Source organism: Podarcis melisellensis (assembly GCF_964234715.1).
Source record: "Podarcis melisellensis genome assembly, chromosome: 7".
NCBI classification, from domain to species: Eukaryota; Metazoa; Chordata; class Lepidosauria; order Squamata; family Lacertidae; genus Podarcis; species Podarcis melisellensis.
Window position 1 is genome coordinate 67765640 of NC_138539.1, and position 20712 is coordinate 67786351.

Genomic DNA, 20712 nt, shown 5'->3' on the forward strand with positions numbered 1-20712 from the left:
AGCCTTGTTTTCGGCTGCACTCAAGAGCTCTAGCTGGGAAGAAGGTTGTGGCACTCGGGCCCTGCTTGCAGGCTATTCCTAGGCATCTAGTCAGATCACGGTGAGAACAGAAGGGAGGACCAGCCTCTCGACTCAGTCAACAAGGTACTTTTAGGCTGCTGTCTACATGGATCAGGTGCAAGCTATCTGAAAGAGTGTATTCCCCAGTCTGCTCCAAAGGCGTCAATGAAGCCTTGAAGCCAAATCGCTGCCTTGGGTCTTGCTGGAACCCACCTCTCTTCCCTCAGGGCTCAGGAGGGGAGACCCTTTGTGAGGGCAATGGGCCCACTGAGGCAGGCTCAGTAAACACACACACACACACACACACACACACACACACACACACACTCCTGGAACCTATAGTATAACGTGGTTGCAACTGAGCCCCTCAGGTGAGCCTGTGCATTTGCCTGGCGCTGCCTGCTGCCTGTGGGGCCCAGAGAAGCCCCGCAGGGGGATCTGAGAGGGGCTTGAGCCCCCCAGCCCCCCTGAAGTTGGGCACAAAGGGCTACAGGGTCAGTTGATCCATCTCTGTCCAAATACAGCTGTGGGTGGAGAAGGTCTGCTTGGCCCCAGCAGGACAGGACTTGCCTGTGGACATATCTCAAGCTTTTCCTTGGGCGTTGCGAAGTGTACCTTGTTCTGCCACATCCCTTGCATTGGGTGTCTTGCCTTTTTGAGTTTCCATACCTGAGGACAGGACTTGTCTCACCTTTAAAAATAATAATCAGTCAGATGCTTTAGGAGGCAACATCTGTCTGGAAAGCAGAATAATAATAATAATAATAATAATAATAATAATAATAATAATAATAATAATAATGTACATTTAAAAGAATATATATACCACCACCCTTGAATTGCATGGAATTAACATTGTTCTAACAACTAGGCCACACTGACTCTCCTAGAACCTTGGCATGATGGCCGTGCATTCCATGTCATTAACGGCTGTTGCCTAGCAACGGAGCTTGTGACTGTTTGAACTGAGGTCCCTGCATCCTCAGCATCTCGAGGTTGGCTCTAGTGCCCTTCGCTTGGCTCAGATGGTAACTTTACGGGAAATCTTCTGACAATACTCATTGCCCTAGGGTTGGTAGCTGTTAGACTACCATTGTTTAGGATCCTCATTGAATTAAAAAGAAATAGCAGCAAAACAGTGTACTTGTGTAGTAAGATAAATTAATCACACCAGTGCTGTTTGGAAATTAAAGATTGAGGAATTAATTTACCTGCAGAAAACGGTCTGGTTCCAGTCTGTCCTTGGAATTTTCATTAAATCACATTTAATGAATATCTGCAACCTGCTGTATCTCTAAGGGAATAGTTTTTCATTCAAAAGCTGCTTACCTTCAGAAACAGGGCACCAACCTCCAACAGGTAGGTTCATTGTACAGGCAGCTTCCATGTAGAATTGTCCATTTTGAATCTGTTATAAATGTTAAATGAAATTATACAGGTAGCCAGAAAGATCCATGGTTTTCCAGTTCTAGAGCAAAAAATATATATCCCTGCTGTCAAAAAGAAATGTCGATAATATTAATCCTAATTTTAAATATATTATTGGATCCATGAGGCAGCGGTGGGGCAAAAAAGGGAAGGCTTAACTTTGAAACCTACAGAACAATTAATCTAATTTGTTTGTTTGCAAAAATGTCTAGATATCACCATGTCATGGTGGTGAACTGCATAGAATCAACAGCAAAATTACTTGCATAAATAGAAGACAGAATGTAAAGCAATGGATCAGGTTAACTTAGCTGAATCTGGAACTCTTCAGAACATTGGAGGAAGGGGATATTTCATCCAGAAGGGTGTTAATTTAATTACAGTGGATTCTGTCCACAGAGGATTCAGCTTATTCAAGCCCTTAGACTAGGGAGAGTGAGAAAATACAAATAACTAGACTATGGAATTTCTCCAACTTCATCTCAGAGGACTCTGGCAACTAAGCTGGAAGCCAGATAAGATGAACCACAAAAGTCATTATATTAACAAAGCTGGAGATTAAAATTGACATAAACAATCAGAATCGTTTTCAGAAAATAATGTATTGTTTACATTTTTTCTCTCTCCCCCTCCCCTTCTTGGGGGGAAATGGAGTCATCCCATTAAGTATTTGACACTCTGCAGTGTTTGTTATGCTACTCCTTTCATGGTTTTTTACCTAGGAGGAGATGAGGAAACAATCCCTGTGGATGCAGAATAACCTTGTGTAATGTGACAATTGTTCCTTCCAAGCGTATTTTAATTAGAAATATAATCCAAACTAAACACAGATTAAAAACCATGCTCCACAACTATCAGGATTCATATACTCCCATTTTACCCTATCCTTGATAATATGTTTTTTGTACATCATGGAGGCAGGGGGGACATTTTAAAAGGCTCTAATCTGTATGGAAAGACAATTCATTCTTAGATGATTTATGCAACTGTAACTGGTCTGCTTATGGGACGCGGGTGGCGCTGTGGGTAAAACCTCAGTGTCTAGGACTTGCTGATCGTAAGGTCGGCGGTTTGAATCCCCACGGCGGAGTGAGCTCCCGTCGTTCGGTCCCAGCTCCTGCCCACCTAGCAATTTGAAAGCACCCCTAAGTGCAAGTAGATAAATAGGTACCGCTTTATAGCAGGAAGGTAAACGGCGTTTCCGTGTGCAGCACTGGTGCTGGCTCGCCAGTTGCAGCTTCGTCACGCTGGCCACGTGACCCGGAAGTGTCTTCTGACGGCGCTGGCTCCCGGCCTCTTGAGCGAGATGAGCGCGCAACCCTAGAGTCGGTCACGACTGGCCCTGATGGGCAGGGGTACCTTTACCTTTGCCTTTAACTGGTCTGCTGCCCCTGTCCAAGGTGCTGCCCCTGTGGCTGGCTTGTTCAATAATGTAATTAAAATGGTTTCTGCTCTACTAGCTTCCAGAAGAGGTGCTGGGGCACACCATAGCATCAAAGACAAACATTTAAAGCCTGTAGCCAACTTTATGTTTGCCCAAGGGATTGTGCGCAAGCTGTGTCTTATTTGTTTTTTTCCGAGCAAGAGATCCCCAGCACTGTTCAAGTTTCTAAGGGCAGAGCAAGATGTGATGCGGATAACAAGTCAACACTGAAAATAGCAAACCCACGTCCAGTTCCACTTTCTCTGCCTCTAATGTTTAGTAAGAGTAATGAGTGCCATGTAGCAATGGAGGAGACAATCAGTTCAGTACACAGTAAAAGCTAAATCAATCAAATTTGCTCTTTCCAAAACGATACGTGAACAGGAACAAAGCTATCCTTTGACGCTTGCATTTATTCTACTTTTGAAAATTGCACATAAAAATGAAGCTATTGGTGAATGTAACATTTTAAAAGACACTGCATTTCAAATGAAAAATGTGCATTAGTCACAACTGCATATAAAAATGTGTTTATCAGGAGAAATTCACACTGAAATGACGATTAGCATACGAGGATTTTTTTAAAAATGCAAATGGCTGCAAAATGTGGAGAACTGAATGGATGATTGGAAAAATGAGAAATGGAGAGGAACAAAATGGACATATCCAGATCTAGCGCCATGATATTGCAGCTTTTGGGAGTTTGTGACCAAGAGCTCGAGAGCAGGCCTCGCAAACAGGGGCATTTGCAAGGATTGCTGGATGGGGCTTGTCTTGCTATGCTGCCTAGTAGTTAGAGCAAGCAAGGAGTTCTTTTGGATCTCAGCAGATGGAGGGTTAGCAGACAGTTAGATGAAGAAGAAAATGGTTTATTGACTGACAACAACAACAACAACAATAATAATAATTAATTTGTTATTTATAGCCCACCCATCTGACTGGGTTTCCACAGCCACTCTGGGAGGCTCCCAAGAGATTAAAAACAGAATCAAGCAGTAAAAACTTCCCTAAACAGGGCTGCCTTCAGATGTCTTCTAAAAGTCAGATAGTTGTTGATTTCCTTGACATCTGATGGGAGGGCGCTCCACAGGGCGGATGCCACTACCAAGAAGGCCCTCTGCCTGGTTCCCTGCAACCTCATTTCTCACAGTGAGGGAACCGCCAGAAGGCCCTTGGAGCTGGACTTCAGTGTCCAGGCTGAACGATGGGGGAGGAGACGCTCCTTCAGGTATACTTAGACAATAAGGCAGAAGAAGCAGTCTACAGTTATATCTCATACTAACAAGTGCCACTTAAGATACAATATCAAAAGGGTATTAGGGAGATAATTGCAAAGGCCAAGTTCATGTTTTCCGCTGCTGCGGAGTCCCCAGGAGCAGCAGATCCTTCGCTCAGTTGATGGGACCAACGTCCAACGTTTACTGGTAGAACTCAAACATGAAGACTCGACTCAGCTTCTGAAGTTAGGAGCTTATATAGCCCTCGCAAGGGCGTGATGCCAGGCTATGCAGGTGTTCTACATTATGTGAACCTTCCTCCCTACTTGGGAGTGAATGCACGTGCCGGCCTTATCTATGATCAATTAGGGTTCATGACATCAGCTGTCCCTCGGGTTGAGCCAAGTTCAGTTAACGCAGGGCTGGATTTAGGTTTGACGAGGCCCTAAGCTACTGAAGGTAATGGGGCCTTTTATATAGCAGGCGGGGTCCATTACTTAAATCATAGGAGCCTACACAACACAAATCACTGTTGTTGTATGTAGGTTTTATTTTATTTGTTTTTTATCTTATATTTTGGAAATGTACATCCAGGTTTCTTTTCCCTTTCAATTTTTGGGAGGGCTCCCAAGAGAGTGGGCCCCTAAGCTATAGCTTGTTTAGCTTATACGTAAATCCGGCACTGAGTTCACATCTCAGGCGTGTTAACTTGTCAAGCTAGGCAGGCCAAATTCTCATTAAGTACCGAAGTGATCGCCAAGCCCTTATCATATATAGTTCTAATTACCATATTTTTTGCTCTATAAGACTTACTTTTTCCCTCCTAAAAAGTAAGGGGAAATGTGTGTGTGTCTTATGGTGTGAATGCAGGCTGCGCAGCTATCCCAGAAGCCAGAACAGCAAGAGGGATCGCTGCTTTCGCTGCGCAGCGATCCCTCTTGTTGTTCTGGCTTCTGAGATTCAGAATATTTTTTTTCTTGTTTTCCTCCTCCAAAAACTAGGTGCGTCTGATGGTTTGGTGTGTCTTATAGAGCGAAAATACGGTATATTGACTGATATATAGCGGCATCTAGCACCAGTTCCTCATTGTAAATTGGCTATATGATGAGGCCCTCATTATATGGATAAATATATAAAAATGTAAAACTATAATAAACATTGAAACCAGGAAGCATCACCTACTGGCCATATCTGGTCTGGCAATACAAGGGTGTCTGTTGGCTCCTAACCTGCTCCGACAGCCCAGATCTGGGGTTAGGATTGCAGCCTTGATTTCTCCCTCTCATTTCCTGAAACCTCCAGATGAGATAATGCTGAAACACACTTTCTGAGCAGCAGTTGCACTTGCTTCAAAATAAGGCTCTTTTGTATGAATGTCTGTGCCACGTCACAAAGAGCACTTGGTTGCTGAGTGAATTGTCATATTTGAACAAAGCATAAATCAAAGGAGGGGAGGGAATGACGAAAACCTCAAATCTTGCTTTTCATTCTTTGTGTGAGTTCAGAAAATATCTGTCTGTCACACTGTCGCAGCTGAAACTATCTCAGATATCCTGTAATTAAAGGCATCGTATTACAGTGATCCAGCTTAGCTGAGTCATAGTTTGGGGGATCCAAAATGTTCTTTTATAGATTTAATGGGAACACTCCTTGTACTTTTCCAGGGCTAGACGCTTGCTTTGAAAATAATTGTTGTGCTCATTGCAGTGCATGTTCCTTCAACCATTTACAGGCGTGTTAATTCCAGCTTTAATTGGTCGTAAAGTGTTTTATTTTATAGGCGTCAAAATTTGTGAGAGAGGGAGGAAAAAACACACCCGTGCAGAAATTATTGTGATGGGGCAATAAAGGACTCAGGATTAGTGAAGTAGAAAAGCTGAAAAATAGCCAATATATTTCACATCTGGCAACCCATGGACCCCTTTGGTTTCAGACAGTACATGGGTAGACGAATCTAAAAAGCCTGGGACACAAGTTTTCATGGCCCTCTTGTGGCTATGGTGGCTCATTTACCAGAAGTAATGTATTTAGCATTAGCTCTGCAAGTGTATACAGTGGTACCTCTGGTTACGTACTTAATTCTTTCTGGAGGTCTGTTCTTAACCTGAAACTGTTCTTAACCTGAGTTACCACTTTAGCTAATGGGGCCTCCCGTTGCCGCCGTGCCGCCACCACACGATTTCTGTTCTCATCCTGAAGCAAAGTTCTTAACCCAAGGTACCATTTCTGAGTTAGCGGAGTCTGTAACCTGAAGCATCTGTAACCTGAAGCGTCTGTAACCCGAGGTACCACTGTACTCGCTTTTGGCCAAACCAAGCCTCTTAGAGCAAAATGTACCTCAGGAGGCTTAGTTTGGTCAGAATCAAGTACAGTGGTACCTCGGAAGTCGAACAGAATCCGTTCTGGAAGTCCGTTCGACTTCCAAAACATTCAGAAACCAAGGCACGGCTTCCTGCAGGAAGCTCCTGCAGCCAATCGGAAGCCGTGGAAGTCTCGTTGGATGTTCAGGTTCCAAAGAATGTTCGCAAACCAGGACACTCACTTCCGGGTTTATGGCGTTTGGGGGCCAAAACGTTCGACTGGCAAGGCGTCTGGGATCCAAGGTACGACTGTATACATTTTCAGAGTTGTTTTTACATTGGATCTGCCCAGTTTTGTAGACGCTACATTTCCCTTGCTCCCCTTGGCAGCATAGTGACAAGGAAGGGGCACTAAGCCCTCAGGCCTCTTAGAGTATTAAAAAGGACCTAGGACTTTAAGCCTTGACCAGGAGTGCTACAAGCCCCCCCCCCTTATGTCCTTTGCAGGGCTTTGGCACCTGAAACGTAGAGTAACATGCCATCTCTCAGGACTGTGTGTCTGCCTGTCCAGTCATCACATGCAGGTGCACCAGCACTACGGGGGCTAGCCTGGAGCATCACCAGTATAAGGATGTTTGTGCCATGACAAAGTGGGTTCTGGGGAGATGGTACAGGACTGGTGCTCTCCACAATGTCTCTAGGCTGCTGCACAGTTGCAAAGGGCAAAGTCCCTTCCTTCCTCTTGGTCTTTTCACTCAAAGTCTTTGCTCACTTTTCCTTCAGCACCCTTTCAACAATGTGGCAGCTGCAGTGAGCAATGCTTTCCTCGGAGGCCAGATCTGACCCCTTAGGACTGCTGCTAAACATCTAGTTTGGAGCTAACCTGATCCAACATTTAATGTAGAGTGCTTTTATCCCTTCCTTTATTTATGTAATTTTAAACATGCTTTTAAATGATTTGTTTGTTTGTTTGTTAAATTTATATACCACCCTTCATTCGACAATCACAGGGCATCGGACGACATACATTTTAAGCTGTGTGACTTTAATTGCTCGATTCTGTGTTTAAGGTGTGCTTTAATTCTGTATTTCACCTTGAGCAAACATGTTTAAATAAATCAAGCAAGTAAATAAATACAAACGACATTTCTTATTATCACAATCCTATATGAACACTTTCAGGGAAACAAAACATTGCTCATAACACCATCTACAGCATAATTTACAGTCCCCTCCAAAAAATCCAATTTCAGTGACCCCAATGGTTGCTAGTTCTATCTAACTTTAGCTAGATTGATGCCATTAAACGATGCCTGTTTAATATACAGTTGAGCTCAGTGTGGAATAAAAACAGAGCCCTGTAACAACGCCCACTAGTTTTTAATTAAAATTAGCAACATGGGTGTGAGGCATTAAACCAACTCCAGCTCTTGAACAAATGCAGTGTAATGGAGCAAGTCTAAGAACACGGCTGTGTGCATTTTATATCTGCACAGTTACGTGCATTTATAAGGCAATTGTTTCTTTGCAATCCTCAGCATCCATTTATTGGTGTCTGGCAGTTTCAAAAATAAGTTGACATTGTTCCTTTAATTGCAGTCTGTCGGAACATTTCCAATCACCACCACTGCTTTGACATTGAAATAATTGCACTTGAAGCATGACAAGCGAGAAGGAGGAAAGATGCAACTAATAACTACAGGAGGAAGAGGTTCGTTGTTATGGATGTAGCCAAGACAGCCTTAAAAGTGGCAAGTGTGTGTCTGTGTGGTAGCGGAGCCACATCCACTCAGTATTTGCCAGAGAAATCGCAGAGCTCTCGCAAGCTGCAGCAGCACATGATCTCCTTGAAGGTTTTCCTCAGCTCTTGACTCCGGAATGCGTAGATAAGAGGGTCAATAATGGAGTTGCACATGATAAGGATGAGGTACAAGTTAAAGTGGGACATGAAACAGATGCAGTAAGGGTTGTGAGGGCAGGAGATGTAGAAGAGCAAGTGAAGGAACAGTGGAGCCCAGCACACAACAAACACGCCAATCAAGATGGTCAGGGTGATGGCCCCCTTCATATTGGCACCCTGGCGTATCGGGCCACTGCCGGGGAGAATGGCAATCTTCTTAATGTGCAGCCGGGCCAGCAGGAACATGTGGACGTAGAGAGAAGCCATGAGGACCAGCATGGTGAAGAACATGGTGATGAGGCAAATGATGACGGCGCTGCTGTCAGAGTAAATGATGAACAGAATGCCCGAGATGGTGCAAGCAGCCCAGATGCAGGTGATGATGATGAACACACGCTTCACAGTCATGATGTTGTGATACTGGAGAGCGTAGAAGATGGTGAAATACCTGTCCACAGCAATGGAGAGCAGGCTGCAGATAGAGGCCAGCAAAGAGCTGCAGATGACCGAGTCAATGATGTTGTCGATGCTGACGGTGAAGCCTTGTGCGTCCGCGTCGGTGTTGTTCAGCAGGGTGATGACGATGGTCTCCGACCCGTTGGAGACGCTCACCAGCATGTCGGCCACCGCCAAGCTGCAGATGAAGAAATACATCGGCGAATGCAAGTTCTTGTTCTTGGCGATGGCCACAATCACCAGCACGTTCTCCAGCAAGCTGACAAAGCCAAGCATGACGAACACTTCGGGAGAGACGAAAAGTTGCTCGTAGCAGCCTTCCGAAGAGTAAGCCTTCCCCAGGGATCGATTCGTGCCTCCTCCACCACGTAGTCCGTAGCTGCGATTCCACAAGCCGAGAGGTTCGTGAACTCCATAGTGCTGTGTGAAGTTCATCTCACAAAGCGCTGGTCCCAAATCAGGTGGTGGCTTGCCAGGTTGTTGCTTGGTAATGAAATCCACCTGTCAGTGGTTTCCCCTCTTTGAATAGTTCTTTGGGGTTTTTCACTGGCTGGGGAGCTGCAGAACTGGTCGAATGCCGTTTCCAAAGAGTGGGATGGTGTACAGCAGCAGGAAACCAGACTCTGATAGACAAGGTAAAGCTGCAGTGTTTTGCAATTATTGCTGGCTTATCCAACTCTGCAATCGCCTGTTGTACCCGCTGGGAATGATGTAGCTGAATGCTGCCTCCCTCTCAAGGAAGCCGGGAGCGTCAAGAATTACTTTTCTGTTGTTCTCTGTAAAAGCACGAGGCTAGAGTGCTCTAGTCCCTGCTACTGAGAGAGATACTTCATTGAAAACCATAACTACTACTCAGCCTTCTGTGCAATGCCTGCCTGCCTGCTGCTACTGCTTCTTATACTGTATTGGGGGGGAAAGGTAGTAAGAGACATGCCCCACCTCCCATTTACTGATCAGCCAATAGAGAGAAAGGGATGTGTGCAGGCTGGAGATGCTGAATACATTTCAGGATTTTACACAGCTCGGCAAAACAGCTTCTGATGTTGCACTGCTCCCCAAAGCTACGGGAGACGCCAGAGAAGCACAGCAAAATTCATTTGCTGCCTTTGATTTTTGTTGAGATTTTATAACAGTATCAGCATCATTCTCCATGGGATGTGGAAATTAAATTCTAAGAATATACATAATGTTACAAGTTAGGGCTTTGTATTATGATTATTCAATGATGCTGCTGTTCTGTTTGAATTTACTTTGTTTTGATTAGGAATGCCAGGATCAGACAAAGCTTTTAGTGCAAGAAGTAATGACTCCGGAATAAATTAGCCTTTGATCCCCCCCCCCCATGTTCCCAGAGTTAGTTCAATTGTACTGCATTCAAGTACCTGTATTCAGAATTCTCTTTTCAAATATGCTATATAGCTCTGTTCACTCGCTGACAGTCTGCCATGGTTCTCTGAGGAGTGGGAATGACAAACCGTTTAAGTAGGAGCTGTAGAGATGCCCTTATTGCTTTTCTTCTCCTCCTCCTTTTGCCTTGAGACATAATAGCACCTTGGGGGGGGGGGGACTGGAATCATGATGTTTGAAATAAGTGATCTGCATTATGGTCAAGTGAAATGTAGAACATAGTTGTATTCTGTATCACAGAGGTTGGGGAGCTGTGTGGTCCCCCCAGTTATTATGGGACTCCCATCAGCCCAAGCCAGCATGGACAATGGTTAAGGATGATGGGAAATGTCTCAACAGGAAGTGATCTGACCATGACAAGGGCCCGATGTCAGTATCCCCCACATTGAAATCATCTTCTTCCTGCCAAGTTGAGAAAATAAGGTCCAGAGTGTGGCTTGCTACATGTTTGGGCCAGTAACATATTGGAACAGCCCCATGGTTGTCATGGCAGCCCTAAAGTCCCGAGCCACCCCAGAGCCAGTTGCCTCGGCATGGATGTTGAAGTCCTCCAGAACCAGCAGTCTGGGAGTCCTCAACACCACCGCTGAGACCGGCTCTGTCAGCTCAGGCAGGGAGACCGCCGGGCAGCGAGGCAGGATGTAAATCAGCAGAATCTCCCATTTGTCCTGTGCTAGGAACAGATGCTGTGGATTCCCGTTGCACACACCTGGACAGAGAGCCCGAGGAGAGAAGAGAGGGGAATCTCTTTAGACCACAGCAACACCCCCTCCCTGACCCCTAAGTCTGGCCTGATGCTGCACCGAGTACCCAAGTGGGCACAACTGGGTCAGACCAACTCCACCCTGCTCACCCACTCAGTGATTCAGACCAGATTGGCCTCCTCATCCACAGTCAGATCATGGATGATGGAGGTCTTACTCAGTCGACTTAGCATTCAGCAACAGCAGCCACAGACCCGAGGGGCTGGCTGATAGGGCTGTGGGGATGTTTAGGGATGCGGGGGAGGATATATTGTCTAAGGTATCCTATCTGAACTTGTCTTTACAAGTTCAACAAAATCAGCAGAGTTAACATTCCCCTTTTTTAAACACATGCACAGCAGGTAGCTTGCTCAGACTCTGTAAATATTTCCTGGTATTTTCCCCGTTTAATCCCTCCTAAAATAAGACGCTACACAGTCTTCTGTAAAGTAATCATCTGTTCACACAAAGGTTCCCAGAAGGCAGACTTAAAAGGTTCGAACATAGTTTAAATGTGGTGACTATCGCCTTATGGGAGAAAGCCCCCCTTTTCTTCTCTTGGCCTGGAGCCAAGGGTGCATCTTAGTAGTGCTATTGTTAAGATGGTATCGATAGAGACAAGAGAGACAAGATGGTCGCCAGCCTGTGGTTCTGGATCATTACTTCAGGAGAGGCCACGCCCATCTCAGGTTACACATAGGAAGTTTCGTCTCAGTCCTGGAAAGTAGGAAGTTCCAGCTGGAGGACTGAGACAACCTTCATGTCTACTCTAGCAATGTTGTGTTTGACTGCACCTGATTCTTCTTACATCCCACAAGGGCAACCTCAATTCCCCAGCTAGGAGGACGGGTGGCCCACGAGTCACTAACTGCCCTTTACCCAGCCTGCCCCACTTCCCCACATCACCTCCGACCCTGAACCACTGTGATTGGCCCCTCCTGCTCTCCCCAGTTCCTCTGCTCCCAGACACATCTCCCCTCCCTCAATAAAAAACAACAGCAAAACAAAAACAACAGCAAACCTTACGTATTAAAAACAGTTAACCCCCTAAACCCTTGGCAACGTATGCAAGCTTGCCTTTATTTATTGCCTTTTGGCCAAGGCACCTGCTTCTTGCAGACATACATTATTAAAACTGGTAAATAGCTACATGTAGAAAAAAGAGAGGGACAAGTGTAAAATCATATGTTCACATTTGCAGAGAATATTTGTAAAGATGTACCATTCCCGCTTGATTTACTTTTGCGGAAGGCATGCTTTTGTTCCCTGGAATCCAGTTTTTTGGTTGTCTTTTTAATTCATCTGTGTTAAAAGCTGTTTTATTTTTCACCTTGACTGTTAATTTCAGCCTGTCTATCATCTAACAAATGAAGCAGATGTGAAAAAAGAAAAGAAAAAAAGGATACACCGCATCAAATGTATGCAATTATTTCAGCCGCTCTTCACAAGAATGAGCAAAATAAACTGAATGTGTGGCCTTTTTTCTATTTGTTCTTTTGCATTACATAACTTTCTATAATCTATGCTTATAAGGAACGAGAGAATGGCAGTAAAATGTCAAGGTCACCAAATGTCACCACTTAATCCTGTCAAATCTGTTCACAGAATCAACAAATTGTACAATAGGTTGTTGTCTGTATATAATAGCTGGTATTCCATAGAATCACAAAGTTGGAAGGGACCCACAGGGTCATCAAGGCCAACCCCCTGCAATTCAGGAATCCTGCCCATAGTCATCTCTGGGTGGGCTCAAACTATCAATCTTCTGGTTAACTGCCGGCAGCACTGGTCCATTGCACCACAGAAGCCCAAGCTGTTTCAACCTTTTTTCTCAGCCTAAAGGGCTTGTCCAGAACAGCCAGTGTGGTGTAGTGGTTAAGAGTGATAGACTTGTAATCTGGTGAACCGGGTTTGCTTCCCTGCTCCTCCACATGCAGCTGCTGGGTGACCTTGGGCTAGTCACACTTCTTTGAAGCCTCTCAGCCTCACTCACCTCACAGAGTGTTTGTTGTGGGGGAGGAAGGGAAAGGAGAATGTTAGCCGCTTTGAGACTCCTTCGGGTAGTGATAAAGCGGGATATCAAATCCAAACTCTTCAGAGGAAAATATGAATCCGGACTGGCCTGTCTCCCCAGCCCAGTGTTGTCCCAGACCTTTTCCCTTTCAAATGCGGACTTTTTCAATCCTTGTAAAATCTGAAATGGCCAGGATAAAAAAGAAACAGGCACAGATCTGCCCTTAAAGGTCCAAGATAAGACCGGGATGGGGTCCATATTTTGCTTCAGTGTTACAAACAGGGTAGGAAAGTATTTAGAAGCTCGTAGGCAGGCAGCAACTTCTCAGCCTCAGTTCTGCATTTGCAGAAGTTGCAATCTCGTTCATACTCTGAAGTGGAACTTGGGGTAACCACTAGGCCTCCTTTGCAGGGGTGGACATCTCAGCTTAATGAACTACGAACCCCAAAATCTGGGATCCCCTCCAAACTGGTGCCATAGTTTTGCAGTGAAAACCCCGTGTTTTGCAGCACCCCACAGAGTAACTGATACATCCAAACTGGGTTCGTAGTTAAAGTCCCCAAACTCAGCAATGTCCGATTCGCTCCAAACTGGTGCCAAACTTTGGCAAACATTTTGCAGCGAAAACCCTGCATTTTGCCCTGCCCCACAAGTGGAGCAATCACCCCCAAAACCCAACACCATCTGATTCACTAAAAAACCACCCAGGATTTTAAACAACAGGACCTGAATGAATTATATAAGTTTGCCAACCCACCCAAAAAGACTCAAGATGAGAATGATGGGTAACAGTTTATATTTATATAAACAGCTATAAAACCTGCAATCAGAATAATTAAAGCACATTACAGGGGGCCTTTTGTCAGAGTTTCACTTCCCCCATCGTTGAAGCAGGTTTTTTTAGCTAGAACAGAGGACACTTGAATTATCTCCATATGGGATAGATCCACATGTATAAACTTTGTAACTAAGTCTGCCATCAGGGATCCAACTGTGAACTGATGATGTGAGTAAACTTTTTACAGTGGTACCTCGGGTTAAGAACTTAATTCGTTCTGGAGGTCCATTCTTAACCTGTTAACTGTTCTTGACCTGAGGTACCATTCTTAACCATTCTTAACTGTTCTTGACCTGAGGTACCACTTTAGCTAATGGGGCCTCCTGCTGCCGCCACGCGATTTCTGTTCTCATCCTGAAGCAAAGTTCTTAACCCGAGGTACTATTTCTGGATTAGCAGAGTCTGTAACCTGAAGCGTCTGTAACCCGAAGTACCACTGTATTGACTTTAAATAAGATTGTCGTGTGCTTACTCTTTTAAGAGGGATATAAGGGAACTTAGCAGGAATCTAATAGTGAGAGGCTTACACAAGCCTGCAACCAGCTATCCGCTGTGCATTTAAAAGAGGAATGTGATCGGAAATAAGCATCTCTTAAAAGGGGCAGTGAGGACATCTTATATTCTGAACACACTTGGTTGCTTTCTAAAACAATCCCCGAGCAAGATTTGTGTGTAAACTCGAGTGTCACAAATTCTTTGGAGCTTTCGCCTGCCAGAAACGGTTCTTTTTATCCTTATCCACTTATTTATTTCCCCTTTAAAATATTAATCTCTACTTGACACTCGGAGAGCTATCTTCGTGTTGGCAATAGCCGGTTTTGAAAATTAATCATCCTCTTAAAGTCGGCAGATGTTTACAGGAGATTGGTAAAGGTTAAATTGCTCTGTGGAGTTCGGGTTGGGAAACCGGTGATTGTAGCATATTAATCTTGATTTTGTAGTTTGGATAAGAACCGGAGGAAAGAAGGCATGTGGCAACCCTATTTAAAGCAATTCAGTTTTCAAGAGAGGGTTTTTGTAACTTGCTTTTCATTAGATTCGTAACTTGGACTTTCTCTGGCTAACTTGTTATATTGCTTCCCCTTTGTTGTGGATGTCAATTTCCATCTGCACAACTCGAATAAATACAAATGATAGGCTCTTTCTTGGGATTCTTTTTCTTCGCCTTGAAGCCATATGCTCTGCTGTTTTTCTCCTCCATCTCTCCCCAGCCCACCTCAGGCGGTGAGCTCTGTGTATCGATTTGAGAGGCTGCTGTTAACCCAAGGAGAGAAACTCAAGTGCAAAAGCAAACAGTTCAGAACCTTGGGGTTCTTTACCCTTTTGAAACACCCCCCTTTTCTTTTCTCCCCTATTTCAAAAAATGTATGCTTCCAGCCCTGTTGGGAGTCCAGTGTTATTGGAACACAGAAGCATATTTCAATACTTTTTTAAAAAAAACAAAATATTTTCAGTTTTTTTATATTAACATTATTTCCATACACTCCAAACATTTTTCATATATACAATACTGGGATTAAACAAACCCCTCAGACTCCCCCCCCCCCCGGTTTCCATATTTTAACCTTTTTTCTTACATAAAGGTAAAGGTATCCCTGACTGTTAGGTCCAGTTGTGGACGACTCTGGGGTTGCGGTGCTCATCTCGCTCTACAGGCCGAGGGAGGTGGCGTTTGTCCGCAGACAGCTTCCAGGTCATGTGGCCAGCATGACTAAGTCGCTTCTGGCGAACCAGAAAAGCACACGGAAACGCTGTTTACCTTCCCGCCAGAGCGGTACCTATTTATCTACTTGCACTTTTTAGTGTGCTTTCAAACTGCTAGGTGGGCAGGAGCTGGGGACAAACAACGGGATGGGGTGGGGATTCGAACTGCTAACCTTCCGATCGGCAAGCTATAGGGTCTGTGGTTTAGACCACAGCACCACCCGTGTCCCCCTTTTCTTGCATATAATTATATTTATCCATTCTATTTCATCTCCTTATTTACTACTTTAGTTCATTTTACTTCATGTTATATCAGTCCTGCTAATGTTTCTTCAGCAATAAACTCAGACTAAAAGCTTACATAAGATGCTCCACTCTTGCCCTTAATCAGATCCTGACCAAGCAGATGTTTCGACGTACTGCAATTGTTTTTAACCAACACTTTTCAAACCAATGCTTTCTTTAAAAAACCAATGCTTTTCACTTTTGCATTTCTGCATTTCCTACCTTCCCACAATATTTTATGTAATTGCAGTTTTATTATTTTATTTTCAAATTGTCTAGTAATGAAGACTGAATATGGATTCATTTTTAAAAACCTTTTTAACCCCACCCTCTAGTAGCTACAGGCCTAAAATAACTTCTTTTCACAATCAATTACAGTGGTGCCTCGCAAGACGAAAATAATTCGTTCCGCGTGCGAAGCACGGCCATTAGCGGCTTAGCGGATTAGCGCTATTAGCGGCTATTAGCGGCTTAGAAAAAGGAGGGGAAAGGGAAAAAACTCGCAAGAACTCACAAGACGAATACGTCTTGCGAAGCAAGCTCATAGGGAAATTCGTCTTGCGAAGCACCTCAAAAACGGAAAACTCTTTCGTTTAGCAAGTTTTTCGTCTTGCAAGGCATTCGTCTTGTGGGGCACCACTGTACCCCCCTTGTGCACACTAAACTGGGGAGGAAGCTGAACTGAACCTAAGTGGTACTTATGCATCTAAATAAACATGCAATGATCAGGCCCGAATGAAACTGGCTGATGCCTTGGAACTGAACTGATTTTCACAGAATCACTGAATTGTAGAGCTGGAAAGGACCACAAGGGTCATCTCATCCAACCCCCTTCAATGATTTGATTTGGGGTAGGGGGTCAAATTATTAAGCTTGGTAGCTTTTTTATTTTTATGGATTTTAAAATAAAAAATGACAGACACACCCTTGCCATACGTCTGGGTTTTTGCTGGACATTTTGCCAATTCAGCAGAAATCTGCCCGGATGCCATTCTGCTGCCCAAATCCTGGTAGTGTCCAGGAAAATCCAGACATATGGCAGTCCTATTCTACATCCTCACGACAGCCATGTGAGCAAGGTTAGGCTGAGAGCTGGTGGCTGACTAATGCAGGGTCTGCAAAAAGTTCAAAATGTGACGCTGCAAATGCTCAAAGAATCTGTTGTCGTTAGCAAACTGCCTTTTGTGTTTTCCTGTAAAATAGTGGAATGCAGCAATCAAGACTCTTATCTACCTTTCATGGTTGGCTCCACCCTGGCTCTGAACACCTGGATCTCTCCATGTACTGATCCAAGTTTCTTTCTGCCTACTCACCTTAAAGATGTATCTGGGCTGCAAAGAGTGATCCCATGTAAACCTGGAGGCATTAGGAGCAAAGATTTTACCATGGCTCAGCGATAGATCCCTTCTCTTATACTCCTAGAGTCAATCAGCCATGAGAGATTGGTTTATTCATCATTCATTTATTGCAAATTCATTATTCACAGCTCAATAGCTCTCAAAGGGTGTTCCCACAAAAGAAAAATGTGATAGAATATCAAAAACTACAAGCCCTAAAAAACCATCCCTACAAACTCTGAAAACAGTAACTATTAACAATAACAACAAAATCAACAAATTGTGGTCCCTCCATCGCTGCCACACAACACTTGGATTCAGCCTGGAGATTCATATCTCGTCTCATGTTGCAACTAAGTTGTGGCTACAGGTGATGGCTTTAATGTGGAAAGTGAGTCGTCTTGGGTCATTCTCTGCTTTTATGGTTTGGAGGTTACCTCCTCTGAATCTATGGTGTGGGTCAGACAGCTCCGGAGAGACAATGACCTGCAGTAGAGATGACAAAAGGCAAAGTCACATGCCTTTTGCGTTGCCAAAAATGCACACCAGATAATGGGTACAACATAGAAGCAGAAGCAAGCCAAAGTAAGGATGCCATGAGATGACCTTCTTGCAACTCAGGTGGAGTGAGATGCTCATCTCCAATCTCATCCCAGAGGACATCACTGGGACCTGCAACCTAGTAGGCATTGGGTTTAAAGGCAACATTAAGGAAGAGGATAGGAAATGCCACCTGAGTCTTCCTGGGACCATGTTAGTTGAGAGCCTCTTGGGGCTAGAAAGAGGAACGTTTAGTTTTCCAAATTAATAAATACATGTGAGAGATGTACCTTCAGACTGAGGAGTCTGGCTGCCTTTGTCAGCAGTGAACAGGTCTTGATGGCTGCCTGATTCCTGCCATTCATGTTTTCAATGGAAATATAACTTCTCGGTTCCTGTGAGAGGGAGAACCAGTTCAGAATCAGATTTTTTTTAAAAAAACAAACCCACGAAATTTAAAAATCACATATTAAAAGGCAACCTATGGAAATGCTGCCCGGCCACTGATTGATGTGACATTGGGGAATATTCCCTCCCACAAAATAAAGAAAATGGAAGTATTTGCAGCATTCAGCACAATCTTTTTTTTTTTAAGAGGAGCAGAATGCTGGACAGCAGAGGAATTGTGATGGAGTCTCATTTGGAGACAGAGTGATTGACAGGCAGTTGAAGCGCGCCTGTCAGAATGCTGGTTTTGGGCCTAATCGAGGCCGGAGAATTGGAGAAAGGATGCTGTGGGTGCCAGAAAAGGCCTCTGCAGGTACAGGTGAGCCCAAAGGTGCCACACTGACGCTCAGTGTTGGACTTCCACTTCAAAAGCAGCGAGGAAGGTAGCGGCAATACCTTTTCTCCGACAGCATTGATGCCTTTGAGGGCTGACTTGTTCTCAGGTTCCATTGGAAGAAAAGGAACGGCTTATTGGCTGCTCAACCGGTCACAGGGTGGGCGGCTGTTGCAGACCGTAGCTCCAAACACCTTTCCCCCCTAGGAGCAACGCCTGGGGTTAGGCGGTTAGCCGTTGGGGAACTCCTAGGCTGGCAACAGAGGAAAGCTTGCCAACTCTTTATCCTCGCCAACTCTTTATCCTGCATCCTGTCCAACCCACACCAGGAATCAATAAAGTTGTGGCCAGTTTTTTAAAGACTTCTAATTGTCCTGTCCAGTAGGTTTGACTTCTTGCTCCCAGAGAGCAGGGGTTCACTGCGAGCGGGTCCACAATGGAAAGTCCCTGTCGATGAAACAATGGGAAAGGGCAAAAGTAAAAAGAGAGAGAAATGATTGTCTCCCTTCTTTGAAAGAGGTGCCATGGAAGTCTCCTCGAAGGAGAGATCAACTTCCTTCTTAACCCATTAGCCAGGTTCTCACTGGCCTCGGAACAATTCCCCGCCAGGACGGATCTTTGCTCACCTGAAGAATAAGAGCGAGTCCCATCCGTCCTCGGAACACAGGGTTGGTCGAAAAAACACGAGGATTTTCCACTCCTCCGTCTTCCAGGCCAGCAGAAGGACTTTACACCAAGAACATCTTTCTCAAAAGGCCCTGGAAACTTGCAGACGCCTTGCTTTGAACTGCTCCACAAAGGAAAAGATGAGGCACTTTGCTTGAAGTATAATAATAATAATCAGCTTTATAAGGCTAATCTTTTAATAATAATAATAATAATAATAATAATAATAGGTTGCCTTATACCCGCAGGTCTCAGGATGGTTCACAACATAAAACCACCATATAAAATATAAAAACACACCATATAAAAACACATCATACATAATAAAACAAAACCAACCCATGATTGGAGAGGGAATGTCCTCCGTGGTGCTAAATCTTCATGGATAGTGGCAGAATCACAGTGGCTTTCTGCATCTCTTCCCCTCCCTCTCTTACCAACACAACAACTGCCTAATGCTTTACAGTAACTCTGACTGACAAAGTAACCCCCTAAGAAAATGGCTCGCTAACTCATTAACTCTCTCACCTTATTCCCCTCTTGCCCAAGATGTCTGGCAAGTCACCCAGCAAGGGGATGTGTCACAATGGAGCACATGTCGCAGTGACTTTAGCAACCTTCCTCAACAATGCGCTCTGGCAACTGGGTGGAATCTAAACACATATTAAAAAAAACACAACGTTGTGAAAAAAAATTTTTTTTAAAGTGTATTTTTTTTGAGGGAAATACATTGAATTTGCCATAGCTCACCATCACCATCTACTGTCACAGTTGTACACTGCACTTTACAACAGCTTTTATTTGAAGCTGGCTAAGAGTTGGCCACGACTGGACCTAATGGTTGGGGACCCTTTACCTTTAAGCTGAGTCCAGGGTCTGAAGGAGGAGAAAGAAAACATTACGTATTGCCACAAACCGCCCTGAGATCTTTGGGTGAAGGGCAGTACTGTATACAAATTAAATAAAGAATAACTGTAATAAAATAATCATTGGCTTTAATATTTCCAGACATGGCTTGGGTGGAGTAAATTTATTTTCACCAGTCTGGGAATCAACAGGGTTGGGTTGGCTGGAGGTTCAAATCAGTGAAGAATGGGGAGTTGTGAGACGGCTGGGAATGCTGGCTGATGTTGGAGATGTGAGGCAAAGAGCAGAATATTAAGTTATCCTTCCCAGTGAGAAAACTATACTGGTGAAAGTCAGAAAAGGGGAGTTGGTGGCTGGGTTAGGCCAAGAAGCTGCCCTATGTGAGGCCATACTGGAAAAAGAGGTCAGAAAAGCAGGGGGGCGGGGATTACGATCAGTCAGAAATACAGCTGGTGGAGCTTTCAGGTCAGAAATGAATTGCACCTAGTACTTAAAACTGGGTGGGACTAAATTTGGCCGGGGCAGAGATTTGGAAAAATTGTCCTGAAGTAAGATCCATTTAGGCAGAATCTACACACATCGAAAAAATGCTGTGAAAATGCTTTTTAAATTTACAGATGGCCTGGAATACAGCCATGCTGAGAAATACTGGGCAAAATGTCAGGAATTTTGAATATGCAGAAAATCAGTGCAAGTGCATTAAGGCACTCCCTTAATTGAGGGTCAGTTTCAAATCAGCTAAATGG

General features: G+C 44.3%; 1 protein-coding gene and 1 long non-coding RNA gene across 7 annotated transcripts in view; one reads left to right on the forward strand and one right to left on the reverse strand.

Annotated features, from left to right (window-relative positions):
- LOC309373836 overlaps window positions 1-20712 on the forward strand; it is a 265180-nt gene that overhangs the window by 200660 nt on the left and 43808 nt on the right. The gene's annotated exons all lie outside the window — the stretch shown is intronic.
- Window positions 7486-20570, reverse strand: MC4R (melanocortin 4 receptor). 6 transcript variants are annotated; one of them, XM_081918320.1, is made up of 7 exons: window positions 19850-20570; window positions 19620-19752; window positions 19060-19213; window positions 17943-18880; window positions 17009-17598; window positions 10167-10335; window positions 7486-9599 (listed from the first exon to the last, which is right to left on the reverse strand). In XM_081918320.1, the coding sequence occupies exon 7, from the start codon at window positions 9217-9219 to the stop codon at window positions 8218-8220; it is 1002 nt and encodes a 333-aa protein (XP_081774446.1). In that variant the 5' UTR covers window positions 9220-9599; window positions 10167-10335; window positions 17009-17598; window positions 17943-18880; window positions 19060-19213; window positions 19620-19752; window positions 19850-20570; the 3' UTR covers window positions 7486-8217. The 6 variants fall into 6 exon arrangements, with proteins under 6 accessions (XP_081774446.1, XP_081774444.1, XP_081774443.1 ...); XM_081918318.1 differs by having other exon boundaries at window positions 17943-18047; window positions 18496-18880; window positions 19060-19220; window positions 19628-20570; XM_081918317.1 differs by having other exon boundaries at window positions 19060-19220; window positions 19628-20570.

Bases quoted from the DNA above. Each gene is read 5' to 3' on its own strand.
- MC4R (XM_081918320.1), bottom strand. From the start codon at position 9,219: ATGAACTTCACACAGCACTATGGAGTTCACGAACCTCTCGGCTTGTGG.